This window comes from Mustela lutreola, chromosome 5 (genome assembly GCF_030435805.1).
Source record: "Mustela lutreola isolate mMusLut2 chromosome 5, mMusLut2.pri, whole genome shotgun sequence".
NCBI lineage: Eukaryota > Metazoa > Chordata > Mammalia > Carnivora > Mustelidae > Mustela > Mustela lutreola.
This window is the reverse complement of record NC_081294.1, coordinates 33133162-33150694: the sequence shown is the minus strand read 5'-3', so window position 1 is coordinate 33150694 and position 17533 is coordinate 33133162. Positions and strand designations below refer to the sequence as shown.

General features: G+C 38.3%; 1 protein-coding gene across 2 annotated transcripts in view; it reads left to right on the top strand.

Moving 5' to 3' along the window:
- OXCT1 (3-oxoacid CoA-transferase 1) overlaps window positions 1–17032 on the top strand; it is a 128602-nt gene extending 111570 nt beyond the window's left edge. For both annotated transcript variants that reach the window (XM_059173888.1, XM_059173887.1), the window contains 3 exons: window positions 5815–5895; window positions 10357–10458; window positions 15044–17032. In XM_059173888.1, coding sequence (XP_059029871.1) covers window positions 5815–5895; window positions 10357–10458; window positions 15044–15085 — 225 coding nt within the window. In that variant the 3' untranslated portion in view covers window positions 15086–17032. The remainder of the gene's footprint in view (window positions 1–5814; window positions 5896–10356; window positions 10459–15043) is intronic.
- Window positions 17033–17533: the final 501 nt, after the last annotated feature.

Genomic DNA, 17533 nt, shown 5'->3' with positions numbered 1-17533 from the left:
AAATGAGGTTTATTAGTCCTATTTGTTTTGGACCAAGTGTATTACCAAAGGCCAACAAATGTGAAAGATTTTTTTTTTTATTATTTCCTGAGAAACATTCTTGGATTAATTTTCAGCAGCATTGAGAAGTATCCAAGGTAAATAAAGTATTTCTTTGTTGGAATAATTTATAATTAACACAGTTTCAGCTGGTTTAATTTTTTTTTCATTTAAAGAAGCTTGTCAATATTTTATAATTTGTTAATGAGACTATTTTGTGGCTAGGATCTGTTTAGGAAAAAAATATTTACCTTTAAAAAATAGAAATCCTTACATGGTTTTCCCTTTTTATTTCTCCATTCATGATGGAAATGCCTGCCAAGAAAAATTTTATAATGGAAAAGAAAAAAAGCAGAACACAGTCCAACAACCAATAAAGCTCTTTAAAATGGTCTTATAAAATTTAATTAAGCTAATAACTCTAAATTCTGAGGCTTTGAGCATCTACAGTTCTTAAAAGGAAAACTAGCTCACAGAGAAGCTTTCTGATGTCCAACAGCAATTCATGAATGGAAAGAGAAAGTCATTCCTGTTCATGCCTGGGCTGTGCCATTCTTAGGCTAGAGATCATAGGATGCAATTTTTAGAGAGAAAATAAAATGTCGTGATAAAGATTTTTGTGTTATATGTAAGAAAAATGGCCTCCTATTCTAAGATCTCAAAGCCCTGAAGACTGTTTACAGGGAAATGCCTTGCTGTATGTACCATCTCGTTTGGTTAGCCTTCCCCTTGAGAATGCGCCTGTAACCACAAATGGTTATTACATCCACATATAAAAACCATTTGTAATAGCAACGGTTCTCTACTTCAGAGCTAGCTGAGTCTTTCTACTCAAGTCCTTTGTGGATTATTGGAATCCCTGCCAAATAGGTACTGTGTAAAGGCCAAAAATACCCAGGAGTATAAACTCGGTGTGAATAATAGCATCTTGTCCTTTTACCCTGTGTATCCTGATTTTCTTTAGTTAGCCAATCTTGTGTTTCTTTTCTGTGTTTTCTTTTCAATTTTCATAGCGATTTGACAGTCCATGTGTTTTGTAAAACCACATTCCCTGTGAGGTGTGTGTTTGTGTGTGTGTGTTTATAGATGCTTTTTCCCTTAATTTAAGTATTGAGACCAGTGGGGAGAAGGAAAGACAAGGGACAGTGACAATCAGGCTTCTTTTACTTTTCAGGAAAAAAACCCAGAGAGAGATCCGTCCTAGGTTTCACTGTGCCAGCAGACGATGTATTGAATATTCTCTTGTCAAGTTCAGCTTATGTAGTGCCTCTTTTCAGTGCATTAATGCAGGCCTTGCAGTTTTAGGACTGAGTAGGCAGAAGAGGGGGAGTAACCATAATTCACTCAGCTCCTCTCTTGACTTATAAATTTGTATGTTTCATACTGCAGTCTTGAGATATTTTTGCTTCTCCCTTTGATCATACCTTTACATATCTCCCCAAAGTCTTGTAAGCCCCGTCACATACTTCTGCTAGCTTTGCTTCTCCTCGTGGGTTCAGAGATGTTGGGAATGTACAAGTACCTATCTTGGGACTAGACAGCAGTCTCCGGTGGGCCTCAGATGCTCAGTCACGTGGTATTTTACAGCTCTAGCTCTGTTGGAGTTCCCCAATCAGAATTAAAATATTTACACCCCATGTCCTGAATACTAGGGGTCTTGAATGTGGGGTGATGGAGTCTGCGGTGGAGTGTGGTTCAGGTAGCATGAATGAAGGCCTTAAGACTCGGTCCCTTAAGGAGCAACCAACTTCTAGAATTTGCCTTTTCTGTACTTGATCATTAGGGCTTTCCCAAGGAAGTTTCCTGAAAGAAGAAATACATTGCAGCCACATTTAAAAAGCACCTAACAGAAAAGACGGGCATAAAATGGTGTTTTATGTAAAGCAAAACCTTACTACATGCACGCTCCATTGCCTCAGGTGAATAAAATGCTGCTATCAAATGCAAAAATCATTGTGTCGTGAGAAAGAGAGCTTGTTGTTTGGGATTAAGTTCATTGTGATAACATGAAGCTCACCGTCATGATAACAAGGGGGATTTATTATCATTTAACCAGAGTTGTTTGGTGCTAAAGAATTTAGGTGCAGGATTTCACACAATTATCTAAAGAATTAGAGATCACCATGAAGCAAGTGATAGATAGAAACTACTGGAGACACTAAATCATTTAAAAAGAAAACGGTGACTTCCCAGGGCTTCCATGAAGCCTGTAAGTGACCAAGAGGGGAAAGAATAAAACTGGAGAAGCAGGTAGAGGAAGGAGATTTAGCTCTTCGTCAAGGCTATGAAGAAGTTAGCAAATATAAGGGTGTAGTGAAATCACGAGCCCTCGAGGCTAGTCAGAGCATTTTAATGCTACACTTTGTATCCATTCCTCTGCCTTTTCTGGCATTTCTTCATGAGGAAAGATAGAAAGAAGCAGAATGATAAGGAGGCACCAACCCCACTGACCCTAAATATTTGTGTGTGGATCTACTCCTAGTTTACTGCATTTTTAGAACATTTTGTGTGATTCCTATAGTGATCGGGTAAGGAAGACGAGGCCATTGTAGAGGAAACGACGGCACTAAGAATTGAATAGACCAAATGACCGTTCAAAGGCGGATGCAAGAGAAAAACATAAATGGGTCTTTGGACCCTTAAGACAGTGTTCTTTGCTACCTCATTATCCTGCATCTCTTTTTGAGGATTTATTTTTAAATGCTAAAGACTCAGCACTTGTTCCTCCTTTGTGAATCGTTAATCTATGCAGCTGCCGTTCCACAGTTCCACATTGTAGGGCTCAGCCTGGCATGGTTAGAGCAGAGCACTAAAGTGGGAGTTAGTCCTGTTTGGGCTTCATAGCTAGCCTGTTGTTGAATATTGAAATTGTGACATTCTTTCATCTTCTTGTCTCTCATTTTCTCTTTTTCCTTGATCTGTGTTGTGCCTTGGAGCTAAATGTGAATGGAGTCCTTTAGCGACATTGTTCTCCCTGTAAGTGACCAAGAGGGGAAAGTTTCCCTAGGTGGCAGTTTCCTAGGTCAGCCATATGTGATTTTAGGAATTGTGGTTAGACCATTTTCTGCACAATTACGTGTCTAACTTCATATTGGAAACTAAGAGCTCCTAAAGAATTTCCTGGTAGACGGTAGAAATGTAAACATGTTTTGTATAAACAATAGTAGCTAACATTTATTGAGCACTTGTTAAGTGACAGATACTTAACATGAGATGAATCGGTTTTTTGCATCTCATTTTGCAATAACCCCGTGGGGTAAGGCTGATGGGGAAACATAGGCCTAGGAACTTTGCATAGCCAGCATGGAGCAGAACCAGACTTACCCCTGGGTATTTTGGTTCCAGTCCACACCCTTAACCATACACTATACTGTTTATACAGCATATAGTCTATGAAAGGTCTCTCTACTAGGAGCACACAGTTAATTCTGTCAGTTGAAATTCCTGATTCCTCCTAAAATGGAGTTGTTTGGTCATGAAAATCCAAGTCGTTTCTTTCACACCAGACGCAGATCGTGCTCAAATGAGAACAAGGTAAGAGCTCGCTGCAAAAGCTGTTCTTCAGAGGCCCCCAGATTGTTCACTTTGTTTCCAGGCAGGCCCGCAATTCACTGTGACATGCCTTATTTGAGTTACATTAAAAGTAAGGAGACCTGACAACTGTACAAGCTTGAATATTCATCATTAATTTCAGCTCTTTAATTAAGTTTCTCTGACACGTGCAGACTTTCTTTGAAACTGGAAGGGAAAATAGAGCATTAAAAATGAAGTGAAAATGAGGTTTTTATTTCTACAGTTATGAATGTTCTTATACAGTAAGATCCAGAGTATATAACTTGTTATTAAAGGTGTAATGTCTATCCATTTTATATGTATTTCACACTCATTTTGGTTAAATTAAAGTAGTAGAGTTTGGCTTTTTGAAATCTATCTGGGATTCCCAGTGGATCTTCCATTTTCCTACCCATTCATTTATTTAAAAAAATACTGAATGCTTTTTATGTCACGCACTTGAGTTAAGTACACTAAAACCTTTTAATTACTGGTGCATTGGTTAGTTGACAGTTTATGAAGGAGCAAAGTCTTCTTAATTAATCTTAGTTATCTGAAAGTCCTTGCCTAAGGACTATATACTTGGTCTAACAGAAATCCTGAGAGAAAGATAAACTAGGTAGCAGGTACATATTGTAGTAGTAAAACAGTCAGATGGCTAAAGATGATGACATCATGTGGGGTATTTTCAGATCCAGAAAGAAGCAATAGAAGCATTTTGCCATTTCTTTTTTAATAGAAGATCTAGAAGATGATAGGGTAGCCTTCAGCCTCAAGGGGAATACTAATTTAAGCTCCTGTTGGTTGATACTTGGAAAGGACCTTAATCATAATTGTAGTCTTAGATCATCAGAGCTATTGTTTCAGGTGTGTTCCATACATGTCCCAGAGGCCACCTCCACACCTGGGATGTGGGGATGGGGGTTGGAGTATGGGAGATAAGTGGGGAAAACCTGCTTTCCACTATTTTCTTTTCTTTCTTTTTTTTTTATTTTGCGGGTATAGTTGACACATAGTGTTACCTTAGTTTCAGGTGTATAACACAGGGACTAAGTTTGTACATTATGCTGTGCTCACCAGAGAAGAAAGGGTACAGTAGCTAAAAGAAACTTTGAAAAAAATACGTATTTTAGCCAGCTCACACATTTTACAAATGAGCAAACTGAGGCTCAGACAAACACCAGGAAAAGCAAATAGCTATATGGGCATGTGAATGTAAGCGTGGTGGACCACACTGCCTTGCCCGGCAGTGAACAGTTTGACACGGTCATTTTGGCAGAACCATATACATTCTAACCACGGAGTTAACTACGAATTGTGACACAGCTCTACTGAAGAACTGCAGAGGATGGAGGAGGCTGGGATTTTGTTAAGAGAGTTAAGTCTTCAGGTGCCGTAATAAGAAGTTAGTAGAGGGCACCTGGGGGCACAGCGGGTTAAAGCTTCTGCCTTCAGCTCAGGTCATGATCCCAGTGTCCTGGGATCGAGCCCCACTTCGGGGTCCCTACTTGGTAGGAAGCCTGCTTCTCCCTCTCCCACTCCCCCTGCTTGTGTTCCCTCTCTTGCAGAGTCTCTCTCTGTCAAATAAATAAATAAAATCTTAAAGAAAAAAAAAAAAAGAAAGAGCATGGTAAAGACAATATTTAAAAATGAAGAGGTAACGGGAAAAATGTGTAGAGATAGGGAATGCTGAGAAAAATAACATAAAGTGGATTCCTGTTGAGAACAAGTCTAAAAGTAAGGGAGGGAGGCTAGGCACTGCTGTTTTCACATATGTTTTACTTTTCTAGCAAACCAAATTAATTTTAAAAAGGGTATTAGACATTCATGTTTTATATGTGCTTCCTTTCCTTGGTGAATAATGGCTCGTGTTTGTCAAGGAGACCAGTCCCTGAAAGAGAAGAAATAAGCAGGGCACTAGAAGTGAAATTTTTCATTATGGGATATGAGGACTGAGACTTGAGAAGTCCAATTTGTGGCAAGGTGTTTCCCAACTAAATCATTTATGACTTTGGCCATTCATTTAGTATTCTTCCTAAATTATTTTAGGGACAGAAGCTGTCTCCAGAAAGAAAGCAGAAGTGTGACTGTGCAAACATTTTTAGAACAGCTTGTACCTAAAAGACCATTTCTCTGGTGGTTCCTGTTTGTCCTTTTGTTATTCTCCTTCTAAACAAGAATTGGTCCCTAACTACTCTTTTTGATATTCCTTCTTTAAAACAGGGAAATGTACATAAAATCATGGAGAAATGTACATTGCCACTGACTGGAAAGCAATGTGTCAACCGCATCATTACTGAAAAGGTACGGTGTCTGTTTTTATTTCCACTAATGCCTGCCGTCACTTTTTTAATTTATAAGCATTTTTAGAATTTTGTTTTGTTACCCTCTAAAACTGTTATGTTGGTAGTCATAGGATTAATTTAATCCATGAGTAGACTGAATAAGATAATTCATCAATTTAATGTTTCTAAATGTAGAATTCTTAGCATGGTACTCTGGAAATACCCATATACAGACTTGAACTGTTGGCCTTGGTAACTTTGACAGTATGTATAACCAAAGAAAAGTTTTATTCATCCTTTTACTTGGATGATTAAGATGTCTAAGATGGATGATATATATAAAGTTAAGAATATATTAATCATTCCTACCTTTCTTCTTTGCTTTCCCAAATCACAAGCGCAAATTGTTGGATTTCATTTTGAGAAAGTCAGCCAAAATTGGGTTTTAATCATTTGGGTTCAAATTGCAGTGAAAGTCCGACAGTGAGCCAAGAAATTTGTCCTATGGTTCTTGCAAGCTTTCAGCTCTCTTTTATAAGGTGGACTTCAGAACACACCAGCCATGTTCGTGCTTCTCTTGATTTTCTTCTTAGATAGAAAATGTTGGCTAATGGCACAACTGGAAATGACTCAGATCTGAGAGCAGCCTTACCAACAGTTGTCTGTAGTCATTTTTCTGGCCCAGATACGAACCTAGAATGTTGGAATGACATAACTCTCTGCATTATGAGTTAGGAGGGCATCATTTTGATTCAATAACTTGGTTAAAGCAAAACAACAAAATTACCTCTATCAGGCCTGGTTGGGGTGCTGTTCCTTTTGCCAAGAGCCATAGAGATAGCATCCTGGCATTCGGCTGGTTTGTTGCCCCTCATTGGAGGTGTGGTAAGAAGCGCCCTAAAGCGGCCCTGTGAGGAGGAGGTTCATAATATCTTACAGAGCCACATTTGAAAAGCATTCTGTCCTAAATTATGCCTTCCCGTAGGGCCGTTTATGTGGAATTCCATAAAGATGACTTACAGAGAATAGAAGTTGGATGAAAGGGCAGAATATTTCATTTCACCATTTATTCCCTGAGTCCTACCACTTCTAGAGCCCCTCCCAAACTGTGGTGACAAGATTTACTGAAAAGAATCCATTATTTTGAAAAGAAGAAGAGAGTAGGGGGAGAAGAGATGAGAAGAGAGTCTAGTTAGAGGGCTCCTACAGTGATCTAGGCCAGAAATATCAGAGTTTTAAGCCACAGGACAGAAGGACAGATGTGAAAGACCCAGATGGACCCAACCTAGTGAGATGACGAATTGGATGTGACTGCTGCAACAGAGGTGCTTCCTAAGAATTCCTCAGGAAGCTCAGACTGTGGGAAGAGACGGGGAGGAGCAGTGGGAAGTAGGAAGAGAATGGGTTCAGTTTGGACACACTCGGTTTGATTATTCCCGAATATGTGAACATCTGGTGAGGGATTTTTTTTTTTTAAGATTTTAGTTATTTATTTTTTTGAGAGAGAGAGCCCATGAGCAAGGGTGGGGGGTTGCAGAGGGAAAAACAAATTTCCCACTGAGCAGGGAGCCTGATGTGATGCCAGTGCTGGATCCCAGGACCCTGAGATCAGGATCTGAGAAGAAGGCAGATGCTTAACCAACTGAGCCACCCAGGCACCCCTCCAGAGATTTCTGGTAAACAAATAGAGATGTGGATCTGGAGCTCAGAGGGGAAGTCAGTATTGGACTAAACCAAAGGCAGTTGTGGAACCTCAGGGAAGGGAACGGTGCATGTTTACCTGTGCTCTAGATACAGTATGTGCTCAATAAATCTTTGTTGAAGGAGTGAATTAGAATGCAGTGCCATTAAGGGCGATGAATGTGTTCAGCCCTGCCATGGCAGATATGGGACTAGAATTCCATTTTCAACTTTTAAGGAAAATTCCATTGGTTTGCCATTTGAAAGAGGCTTTGGAGATGTTTTGACCCTGATTTCCTAGTTTTGTGCTGCTAGAATGAGATTGTGAAAGATGCTTTCCTTGACAGCATCTGGGCTATGATTAACTGCTTTATCTGTAATGGAGTTTCCCATTTTTATCAAGGTTTTGTTTATACTTTATACTGTGAAATGGAATCTTCCTAAATATTTCAAAAGTAAATTTCCTTCATTTTAATAATAGATGTTTGGCTTCCTAGTATACAACCTTGAGAGCTAATTAGGGTTTTATAAAGGTGTTAAAAATTTTTAAAAGCAGTAAGTCAATTTGCCATAGATTTTCTCTCCCTGATCACTTTATATTCATGATATCACAGTTGTCTTCTCCTCAAATCCCTTTCCTGCCTATTCTTAATAACACAATCTGGAGGCTCCTTTTTAAAAAAAATTGTTCCATTTTGATAAATTTATAGCTGCTCATAATGCAAGGGAAGGAAAATCAGTGTGAATAATGCCCCAGACACGTTTTTTGCAAAACAAAAGTATCCATTTAAAAAAAATTTTAAGTTGTCATTTTGGAATTAAATAATCTAATGCAGCACACAGACATTCCTAAATGACCATTTTCTGCCCTCTCAAAACATATATTTCAGCTGAAAAAAGGTTTTTTTAGGAACATTTTTTGTGTAAATGAAAAGGATGTTTGGCAGAATATTTCCTCCAAAATTTAAATCCTCTTTTCCAGTAAAATCAACCAAGTTATCCGTGAATTTATCAGAGAATGCAGGTATTACTCGTCCTCTTAATGTTTTGCTCATGGGGAAAAATCAATTAACTGGAGATTAATAAACATTTCGGGACTTTGACTTGAAATCACACACAAGTGACAGTAAGTTAAGCTATTAAGGGGAAAGAACATGTGGGTGTGGTGCCCCTTCTGAGTTTTAGGCATGATTCCAGGTGCTCAGAGTATGTTTATTTTATTTATCCTGTATAGCAATCTTGGGAAGTGGGGTGTTCTGATATCCATGTGTACTTGCAAAGACAGGTTCACCAAAGACCACTTAGCTAGCACGTGGCAGAGCTGGACTTCCAGTCCACCTCAAAAGCCAGGGTTTTCCTCTACATGTGGCTGTATCTTCATATTAGTCTTCTAAGCAGGAGTGTATTTATTTATTTATTTATTTATCTTAAAGATTTTATTTATTTATTTGACAGAGAGAAATCACAAGTAGATGGAGAGGCAGGCAGAGAGATAGAGGGAAGCAGGCTCCCTGCTGAGCAGAGAGCCTGATGGGGGACTCCATCCCAGGACCCTGAGATCATGACCTGAGCCGAAGGCAGCGGCCCAACCCACTGAGCCACGCAGGCACCCCAGCAGGAGTGTATTTAAAGTGGCAATTTAGAGTTTGATTTCCAAGCTAGCTGAAAATCAAGATCAGCCTGTGAAAAATAGTTGAATGTAAGGTAAATCTGGAGGACGGACGGAAGAGACATGGGAAACATTAAGTCCGGGTAAAATGAAACTAGCTGTGGAAGCCTAGAAAGAGCGTAGTCCTGTTGCTCTGGAGGACAAGGGCGAAGACCTAGCAAGTGACAGAGGAAGCAGTCGAGGCCTCTTACGGTTAGAGCTTCCCAGCCATAGTCTAATCTGCCACGAGCCAAGTGAGCCTCCTGACACAGAAAGTTTCCCAGCAGAACCCCAGTGACCATCTCAGAAGAATGTTTGTTCCTGAGTGGGAGTTTATACTAAATAACTTCATCCGTCCTCCCACTCAGGTTGTCATACTGCATTGTGACAATGGGTGCCCTGAATCAGATACGGCAGGTTGAGTGTGCCTGCTGAGGTCACACTGTACCACTTGGTACTCCCGTCACCTGGTGTTACCAACCAGAATGTTGTAAAGGAATTTTAGAGCGCTGGAGTCTTCACGTACTTGTCCCAAACACAAGCATCTTCATTTGAGGTGCATACCAGAGGGGGATTCTCATGCTGGCCTCTAGCACCCGAGTGTCTTCACAGGACTTAAAGGCAAAGTTTTAATACTTACCTGGGAGTCTTTCAGCAGTTACTTGTCAGGACTTCCAAGTGCCTGCCTTCTTTTATATCCTGTAACTCTTTACGCAGCAGCATTGACTAGCTTTTCCCACCATCCTTGTGCATTCGCCTTCCAAATTTCTCCTCCGTCCCCACTTTTCGTCATTCCTTTCTTTCTTCAAATCATCATCATTTTCTAATTGAAATTTTGACCAGAAGTGTTAGACCTAACTAAAGGAAGGTAAACAACAACTGGATTACAAAGTGGCACGTGCCGTCAATAGTCAACACTCATTTATTTTCTGGCATCAACAGTGTTCCACAGCTAATTGCCGATTAGGGAGCTGGCATTTATTCTCACCAAAATATAATCGTTAGAGTTGACATTTTCTCATTGCTGATTGTCAGAGTCTTTTGTCCTGGGTCTTGTCTCTCCTTTAAGAATTCGAGAGGTTATTTCTGTTTTGTGTTATAAAATTATTACTGTGATAGAAATTGTCATTGTCGTTTTCTTGGTTCTGACAGGCTGTGTTTGATGTGGACAGCAAAAAAGGACTGACTCTGATTGAACTCTGGGAAGGCCTGACCGTGGATGACATAAAAAAGAGCACTGGGTGTGATTTTGCAGTAAGTGTTTCTGTGAACAAATCCAGCCACTTGTCCTATATCATGAGCTTGATTAATGGGTGTTTACAGGACATGAACCATTAATTTGTGATCATTTTTGGAGTTGACCTTTACAGAGAACAGGAGTGAAAAGGGAGAGTGCCTTCAGATGAGAGCAGGTGGGAACAGGAGCGGGCTCTGACTCATGGCCAGCCAGCATTTGGCTCAGGAGTCAGAAGCAGGAGGGGGAGGAACCACCAGGGACTGCTGGAAGCAGAGGTGGAGCTTGAACTCTTAAGCTATTTTGTATAAAGTCCCTTGCGATCCTTTGTTCTTGGTTACCTATCAGTGTGGCTAGACTAAATTAACTCTAAAATGTGAGCCACACAGGGAGAAATGATACTGCCTTGTTTTAAACCCAGCTGTGGCTTATGGCTTTCTCTTTGATGAACTTTGATGCCTGATTATTCTATCCATGGACCGTATTAGAAGGATGAGCTCGACACTGACTGGTAGTCACAAAATAGGTGTATACTGCATTTAAAGAAAAAAACCTAGTTCATAAAAACTAAGACTTACAAAGCACATATACATCAGGGGAGTATACATTTAAGAAACCTACAAATCTCTTTTTGAAACAGAATAGTACTATAATATAAATGATCACCCTTTAATGCCAGTGCTTGTTAATGAATCACCGATCACCTACCTAATGGGAGTTGAGAAGATGGCTCAGTCCATTGGAAGTGAATCGAAAGTAAAGGTGAAATGTCTCTGAAGAACTGAAAGAAAAGAATTTCCTTCTCACACACCTTTTTAAGAATGGATTTACTAGTTAAAATGGAATATATTTATAACGGGAAGAAATTTGAAGCTACCCATCCTAGAGAAAGTGATTTAACAAAATTTATTCAAGAAATCGTGCATAGATTTCATAGACTTCTTCTTGCTTGGCTGGTACCTATTAGTGCATAACAAATTCCTGTAAAAACAATTCTGCTGCATAATTCATTATCCACATGTAACTGTTTTGGTATTGTATGAGGGTCTTTGTCTATTAACCTTTTTTGAATTTCCCTTTGAAAAAAGAAGTTTGTCAGCAATACCTCACACAAAAAGCACATCTTGAATTAGCTTTTCAATAACCTCAGGGAGAAAAATGAGATTTGTTCATACTTTATTTGGAATTCCTTACCCCAGTGATAAAAGCAAACAATTCTTACATATCAGCTCTTCTTTATATTTTTTCCCTATATGAATAAATTGACCTCTTCTTCGTCGGGTAACAATTTTGAGATCCACATCATGTTCAGTTCTTGGCTACAAAAGAGAATAGGCAAAGAAAGGACCCTTGTTGTTATTATTTTTTTTTCATTCATGTAGATAAGTCAGGATGAACAAGGTGGTGTTTTACTGTTTTTGCGCTTTTATTTTTTTTTTTAAGTGCAAGTTTCCATGTCTCAATGCACCGAAAAATACCTCTTGGTTTCCGTTTTATTACCATATCACCCCTCCTTTTGACATGAGCCTGTGATCGATCTTGTTTCCTCCAAATTAGGGCGTTGAGATAAAATGTTAATTTGTATGTTCCTGTTGTCCTGAAAATGACAATGTGTGGTAGCAGCTGAACCGCCCCAACAAAAGGACCCACTTTTGAGGATCTGATGATCAATGGCATCTCTTTGGACCCTGACAGATGAAATCACATATGAAGATTGTTTTTCCGTAATGCTAGGGACTGGAATGCTCTAATGAATAACTTGTTCTGTTTAATAGCTGGGTTATCAATAAAATACATGTAATCATAAAAGTACATTGAGGATAACACTTCTTGATCGTTCAGAAGGTGTTTCTTGTCATACTTCAGAAGCTATTCCATGTGATTGTTACTGCATAGGTCGCATTTTACTCTATATGTGACCTTATGTCAGTCAGTCAAAATTTCTTCTTGAGGAAAGGCCCACTCAGTCTTCACTATATATCTGGACATAAGCATTCTAGAAGGGAATAGTTAGACAACCAGGTTGTTGCATAATTAAAAAGGATAAAAACCTAGGTCAAAGTAATTTTGAAAATGTGTTGGCTAATATTTTCTCATATTAAAGCTGTGACCAGCTAATGAAAATGTTGGATTTCTGTATATCAGTCTGTGTGTTACTTACTGCCAGTTACTTGACGGCCAAAGTAGAAAGAAAAGGGGAAATCCCACCACCTAAATTGCATTATCTGCAAAGTCTCTCTTTCCACTGAGTAGTTAATTCAAACAGTTTCTCATTTCTTTCTTTCCTAATGCATGCTTCTGTTACATAAAATAGGTATTTTTTTCTTTACCATAAATGTCTGTGGACCTTTTTTGAAACAGAATATTTCCTTCTGTTTTTATTTTTTAAAAAATTTGAGTCCATATTTGAACGTCATATGGTCAAATAAACTTCCAGAGGTCATTAGTTATCCATGATTATTTATTAAACATCCAGTTGTATCCCATATTGAGTTATGAAATGTGAATAAAATAGAACAAATTGGTATAGTTTCTACTCCCAAAGGCCTTGGTCTTATTCTCCAGGCAGGAATACACCTAAACCACCAGTGGCAAAAAATTAAATAAGAATACTGCTTATTTATATGTTTGCAGTGAAATCTGAAAGAAGGCAGCTGGAGATATTTTTTGCTAAGTTGAATAAATTTACACTCGGTATCTATTATGAACTGGCATTATACCAGAATTAAAGAGTATATACCATTGGGATTTCAGTGGACTGGGCAGACAAATTGTTGGCTTATCTTCTACACTTAAATCATATAATCTTGTGCCACCCTGTAGATCACCTTGGCAGATTAAATCTGCTTTGGCTTGCATGGGCTTAACATGTTGATAAGACTGTGAGAGAATAGGATGAAAAATGGTGGTTTAGTAGATGTTTTTCATTATAAAAATAGACAGGCCAAGTCAGTCTGCATAAAGCTGCTTTTCTGTTTTCATAGAAGTCAGAGTCCACATTGAGGATATAAATAGTAGAGCCCCAAACAGGGTCAATACGCCAAGGAAAATGATCAGATGTTTAGTTTATAAAATTAAGGTGTCCAGTTTTCTTTTAAAGGAAATGCTACAAAGCATCTTTTGGATGTGATTCCCCCCCCACAAAATAGTTTTATTTCATTAAATTATTTCTGCAGATGCTCTGTTGTTTTAAAAAAAGAAAATGGGTTGTTTGTGAGACACACTTTCGAAATACACAGAGCCCATATGTCTTTTATTCTTTTCAGTAGAGTGAAGATCTATGCACATGTGGGCTGTGATTTTTGTCTATTTATTATATATCTATTATTTTGTCTATTATTATGTATCTGCTCTTGGAACTGGCAAATCTGAATGAGCTGTCATTTATTTTAAGCTATATATGAAGCCATACCAATCCTTTTTATTCTGATCATGTCATTCTTTTAGTAGAAAAATGGAAAGGGGGGCATTAACTCTTGACATTATGAAGAGTTAATACAGAAACAATTTATAAATGAACTAAAAATATTTAACCTCATCAAAGCCAAATAATTGCCTACGCCTTCTATTTTTAATACTGTCTTAACCTCTATTAAAACTTTCCTCTAGTTCTTTGAAGCTTAATCTTTGTTTCATTCATTCATTAATTTAACAAAATATTAACTTTATTCTGGAAGGCAAAATGCCAGCTAGGCCCACTTCCATCGGTTCATTGTTGAAGGGCTCAAAGAATCATTAATATCTTCTCCTGGCTTTCCGTGGACACTGTTACTTACTAGGACTCAATAGATATTTGCCAGATTGAATGACATCTGTGCTGACATTGCACCTTGAAAGATCGGTCAAAATTAAGCCAAACCACTTATGTTTTGTTTAGGTTTTTGCCACCAGCTATCCCATTAAACGTAGACCTGTCCTCATTTTTCTCTGCTTCAGGGCTTCTAGGAATGCATGTACTGTTCTGCACATTGAACATAATTATGGTCAATTTTTAATATTTCTGTTACCTCCTTTTTTAAAATAACTTGGAATCATTTTACTGCCTTTATATCATTTCCATTCCGATTTTGAAATTTCTGACAGAAGTTGTCATTGATCATACTTATCTTCATTAATATGTATCCAGTTAATCCAAAGACTACGTTGTCTCTTAACAAAATTATGAATTAACTGGGGCTTATTTTGACCATTTTGAGACTTGATCCTTACTCTATGTCTCTGTTTTAAGTAGCCTCAGAGGTATCAGTCTCAGAGCTCAGTGATCCATTCAGTAGAGAGCTTGGTTGTCTGAACCCTTTATTGTCTCTGTCTGCTCCTCTTCCACTCCCTTTCTTGTGAGTCTTAATGATCCTTAATTTAGGAGGTATAATGTGCAAGAAGGTTGAGAACTACTAAATACACAAAATGTCAACAGAAGAGTTGTCTGTCTTGTTGGTTTAGAATGGAAAATAATGAGGAAACTCTAGGTGATGTCCATGGCAAGGCTGTTTGTTACCAACATCATTCAAGTTTGGAGATGTTTATGCCATGAGGTTGTTTTCTTTTTTCTTTTCTTTTTTTTTTTTTTAACAATTTGGTCATTTTTTTTTCTCTTTCTTTTACCAGGTTTCACCAAAACTCATGCCAATGCAGCAGATCACAACTTGAAATTGAAATAGATGTTTGTCCCAGACTGTGTGTTTTTCATTTTAATCACATAGGATTTCGTTGAAAGGGTATCAGTAATCGTAATTGTGTGTCTCATGTAATTTTTGACTAGTTTTCTTCAAGCATCTTCCACTGTCCTTAGCCATATAGACTTTGTTCTGTCAAGTGTGCTATGACATCTTAATGAAAGGCAAAATATATATATATATATATATATATAAATAATTATCTTATTTGTTTTATAAGTGCCAAGAAGGCTTATCTTTAAAATAGGTGCTCACCTTGGATTTATCTTTATCTTTTGTGGTGGGTACATTAAATTGTACCCGGATGGACCCTTAGGAAGACTTTCATTGATGTGCCTTTCCTCCTAAATCCTGACAGAGAAAAGAATGAGGGAGAAAAATAACTCTACCCAGAGTATACCCAATGCAGCATGCTGTACCAGTCCTGAATGATACGTGAATTTTGAATGGGAGAAATTCTGTCTTAATGATTATGTTTTTCTTTTGGCCTCCCCTGACTTCTGTTTTAGAGCCTCTGATTTGGTGATTGTGTCTTGTTTCCCTAAAGCATCCCTTCTCCCCCCACACTTCCTGTAACTAAATAGTTGCTCAGTTAGGCAAACAGGAACGTCTCTGTATGGGAGAGTAACTGGTTCATGGGAGAGACCAAGGGGTAGAGGGTTTATTGGTGCTGATGTCCCACCAGGAAGTTGCCTTTAAAAACCAACCATCGGTGCTTTGCCAAAGACCAAGGTTTATTTTGACAAGAGGGTTGTAAACCTAATTGATCTAGTCAGCTTTCTCATTTTAAAATAATGCAGTATTTCTGTGTATCCAGAGAGGTCCCTAAAAGCTTTCTCTATATTACTGAGGCCCAGTGGGCTACCCAAGACGACCTCTTCGGGCACAAGAGGCAGTGGGATAATTTATCCTAAGTCCAGTCACAATGACAACAAAACTTAAACTTTTTCTTTCTCTTCAGGCTCTCTTACTTCTGTTCAGAAAAGTTTCTAAATATCGAATGCCTTTTTCTATAGAACACTGTTCTTTTTTCTGCCCAGGCTACTTCCTTGAATAAAGTACTTTTATTTAGCTTTATCAAAATAGAGGAAATACCAATGAGCATCCAGGATTTGAAGAGCCAGTGAACTTCTATTGTTAGAAAATAAACATGGGGGACTAGGTTTTGTGAGGAACTTGTCCTCAGAGCAGTCGTTCTTACCACCCAGTTGCCTCAGGGGGTATCCTAAGCATCCTGGGTATCAAATGGGAGAAAAGTCCAGGCTCCCTAAAGACGGGTCAGACAGCTGTCCTCCAGACAGAGGTAGGCACATAAACAGTGCAATATAATTATTGCTCTGGCACCAGATATAGGAATTTATGCATATGTTTAGGTGACAGTTATCATTTAAACTCCCTTTTCTTCAGGTAGGACTATAATTGCGTTATGTATATGGTATTGGAGGCGAGAGGCTTTTTTGGCCTCACACTCTCTATCTAAAATAGTCTTAACTGACTGGCTGTGGGATTGAAAGCTTATTTTCCCAGTACTGACAAAAAGGACTCTTGGAATTTGTGAGGTAGGAGAATAATACATATCTGTTAGAATTATAATTTGAAGAAAATGTATGCTATTGATGGTTGCTATATTTGCAGACTTAGTTGCTTATCATTCCAGTCCATTACTTTAGGGTAATGTGGTTTGAAGTGTGTTCCCAGCTTTGAGTGGCAGAACCTATGTAGATGACTTTATATTCTTGATTATCAAGAGTTCCATGGATATTAAACACATTAAAAAACAGCATAAATAATCAAAACTATTGTAGATCGCCGTGATTGTCTTTTTTCTTATTTGGGAACGGTGTGACCAGTTATGGGAATAATATACTAGAGACTGGTGGAAAGACCAACAATAAATAGTTCACATACTTTACTGCTTCAATCAAGTTGTTGCTTTTCTTTTTATCTTACCAAAGAACAAATACCATTTTTCATGAAAGAAAAAATGAAATGTTTACTTAAATGAATTCTGATTTTACTCCTTGTCAGAGCCGATCATTTATCTATAAAAATAGACTTCATGTGTTAATATGTATTTTTTTGTTTTTATCTTACATTCTTTTAGGATGTATATACATTAAGTAGCTTTCCAGTGGTGCGTGGAGTTTGCTTGGATTTTGAAGTGGCTCTAGTATAGTCTGCCCAGCATCTGTGTTATCCCTCTGGTTACAGACTCATCCCCTGGCCAAGGGGTGGGGTGTGTGCCCAGATTATGCCTCCTCCCTCATTTGTCCACACTTATACCCAGGGTGCGCTTATGACCCAGGATATACCAGTTAAGGTTATTTCTCCCATGTTTAAAAACAGGAGATGAAAGAGAAGCAAATTTTCTTATTCCTCTCTAATGACTAAGCAATAAGAGTGTGACTGTGGAACCAACACC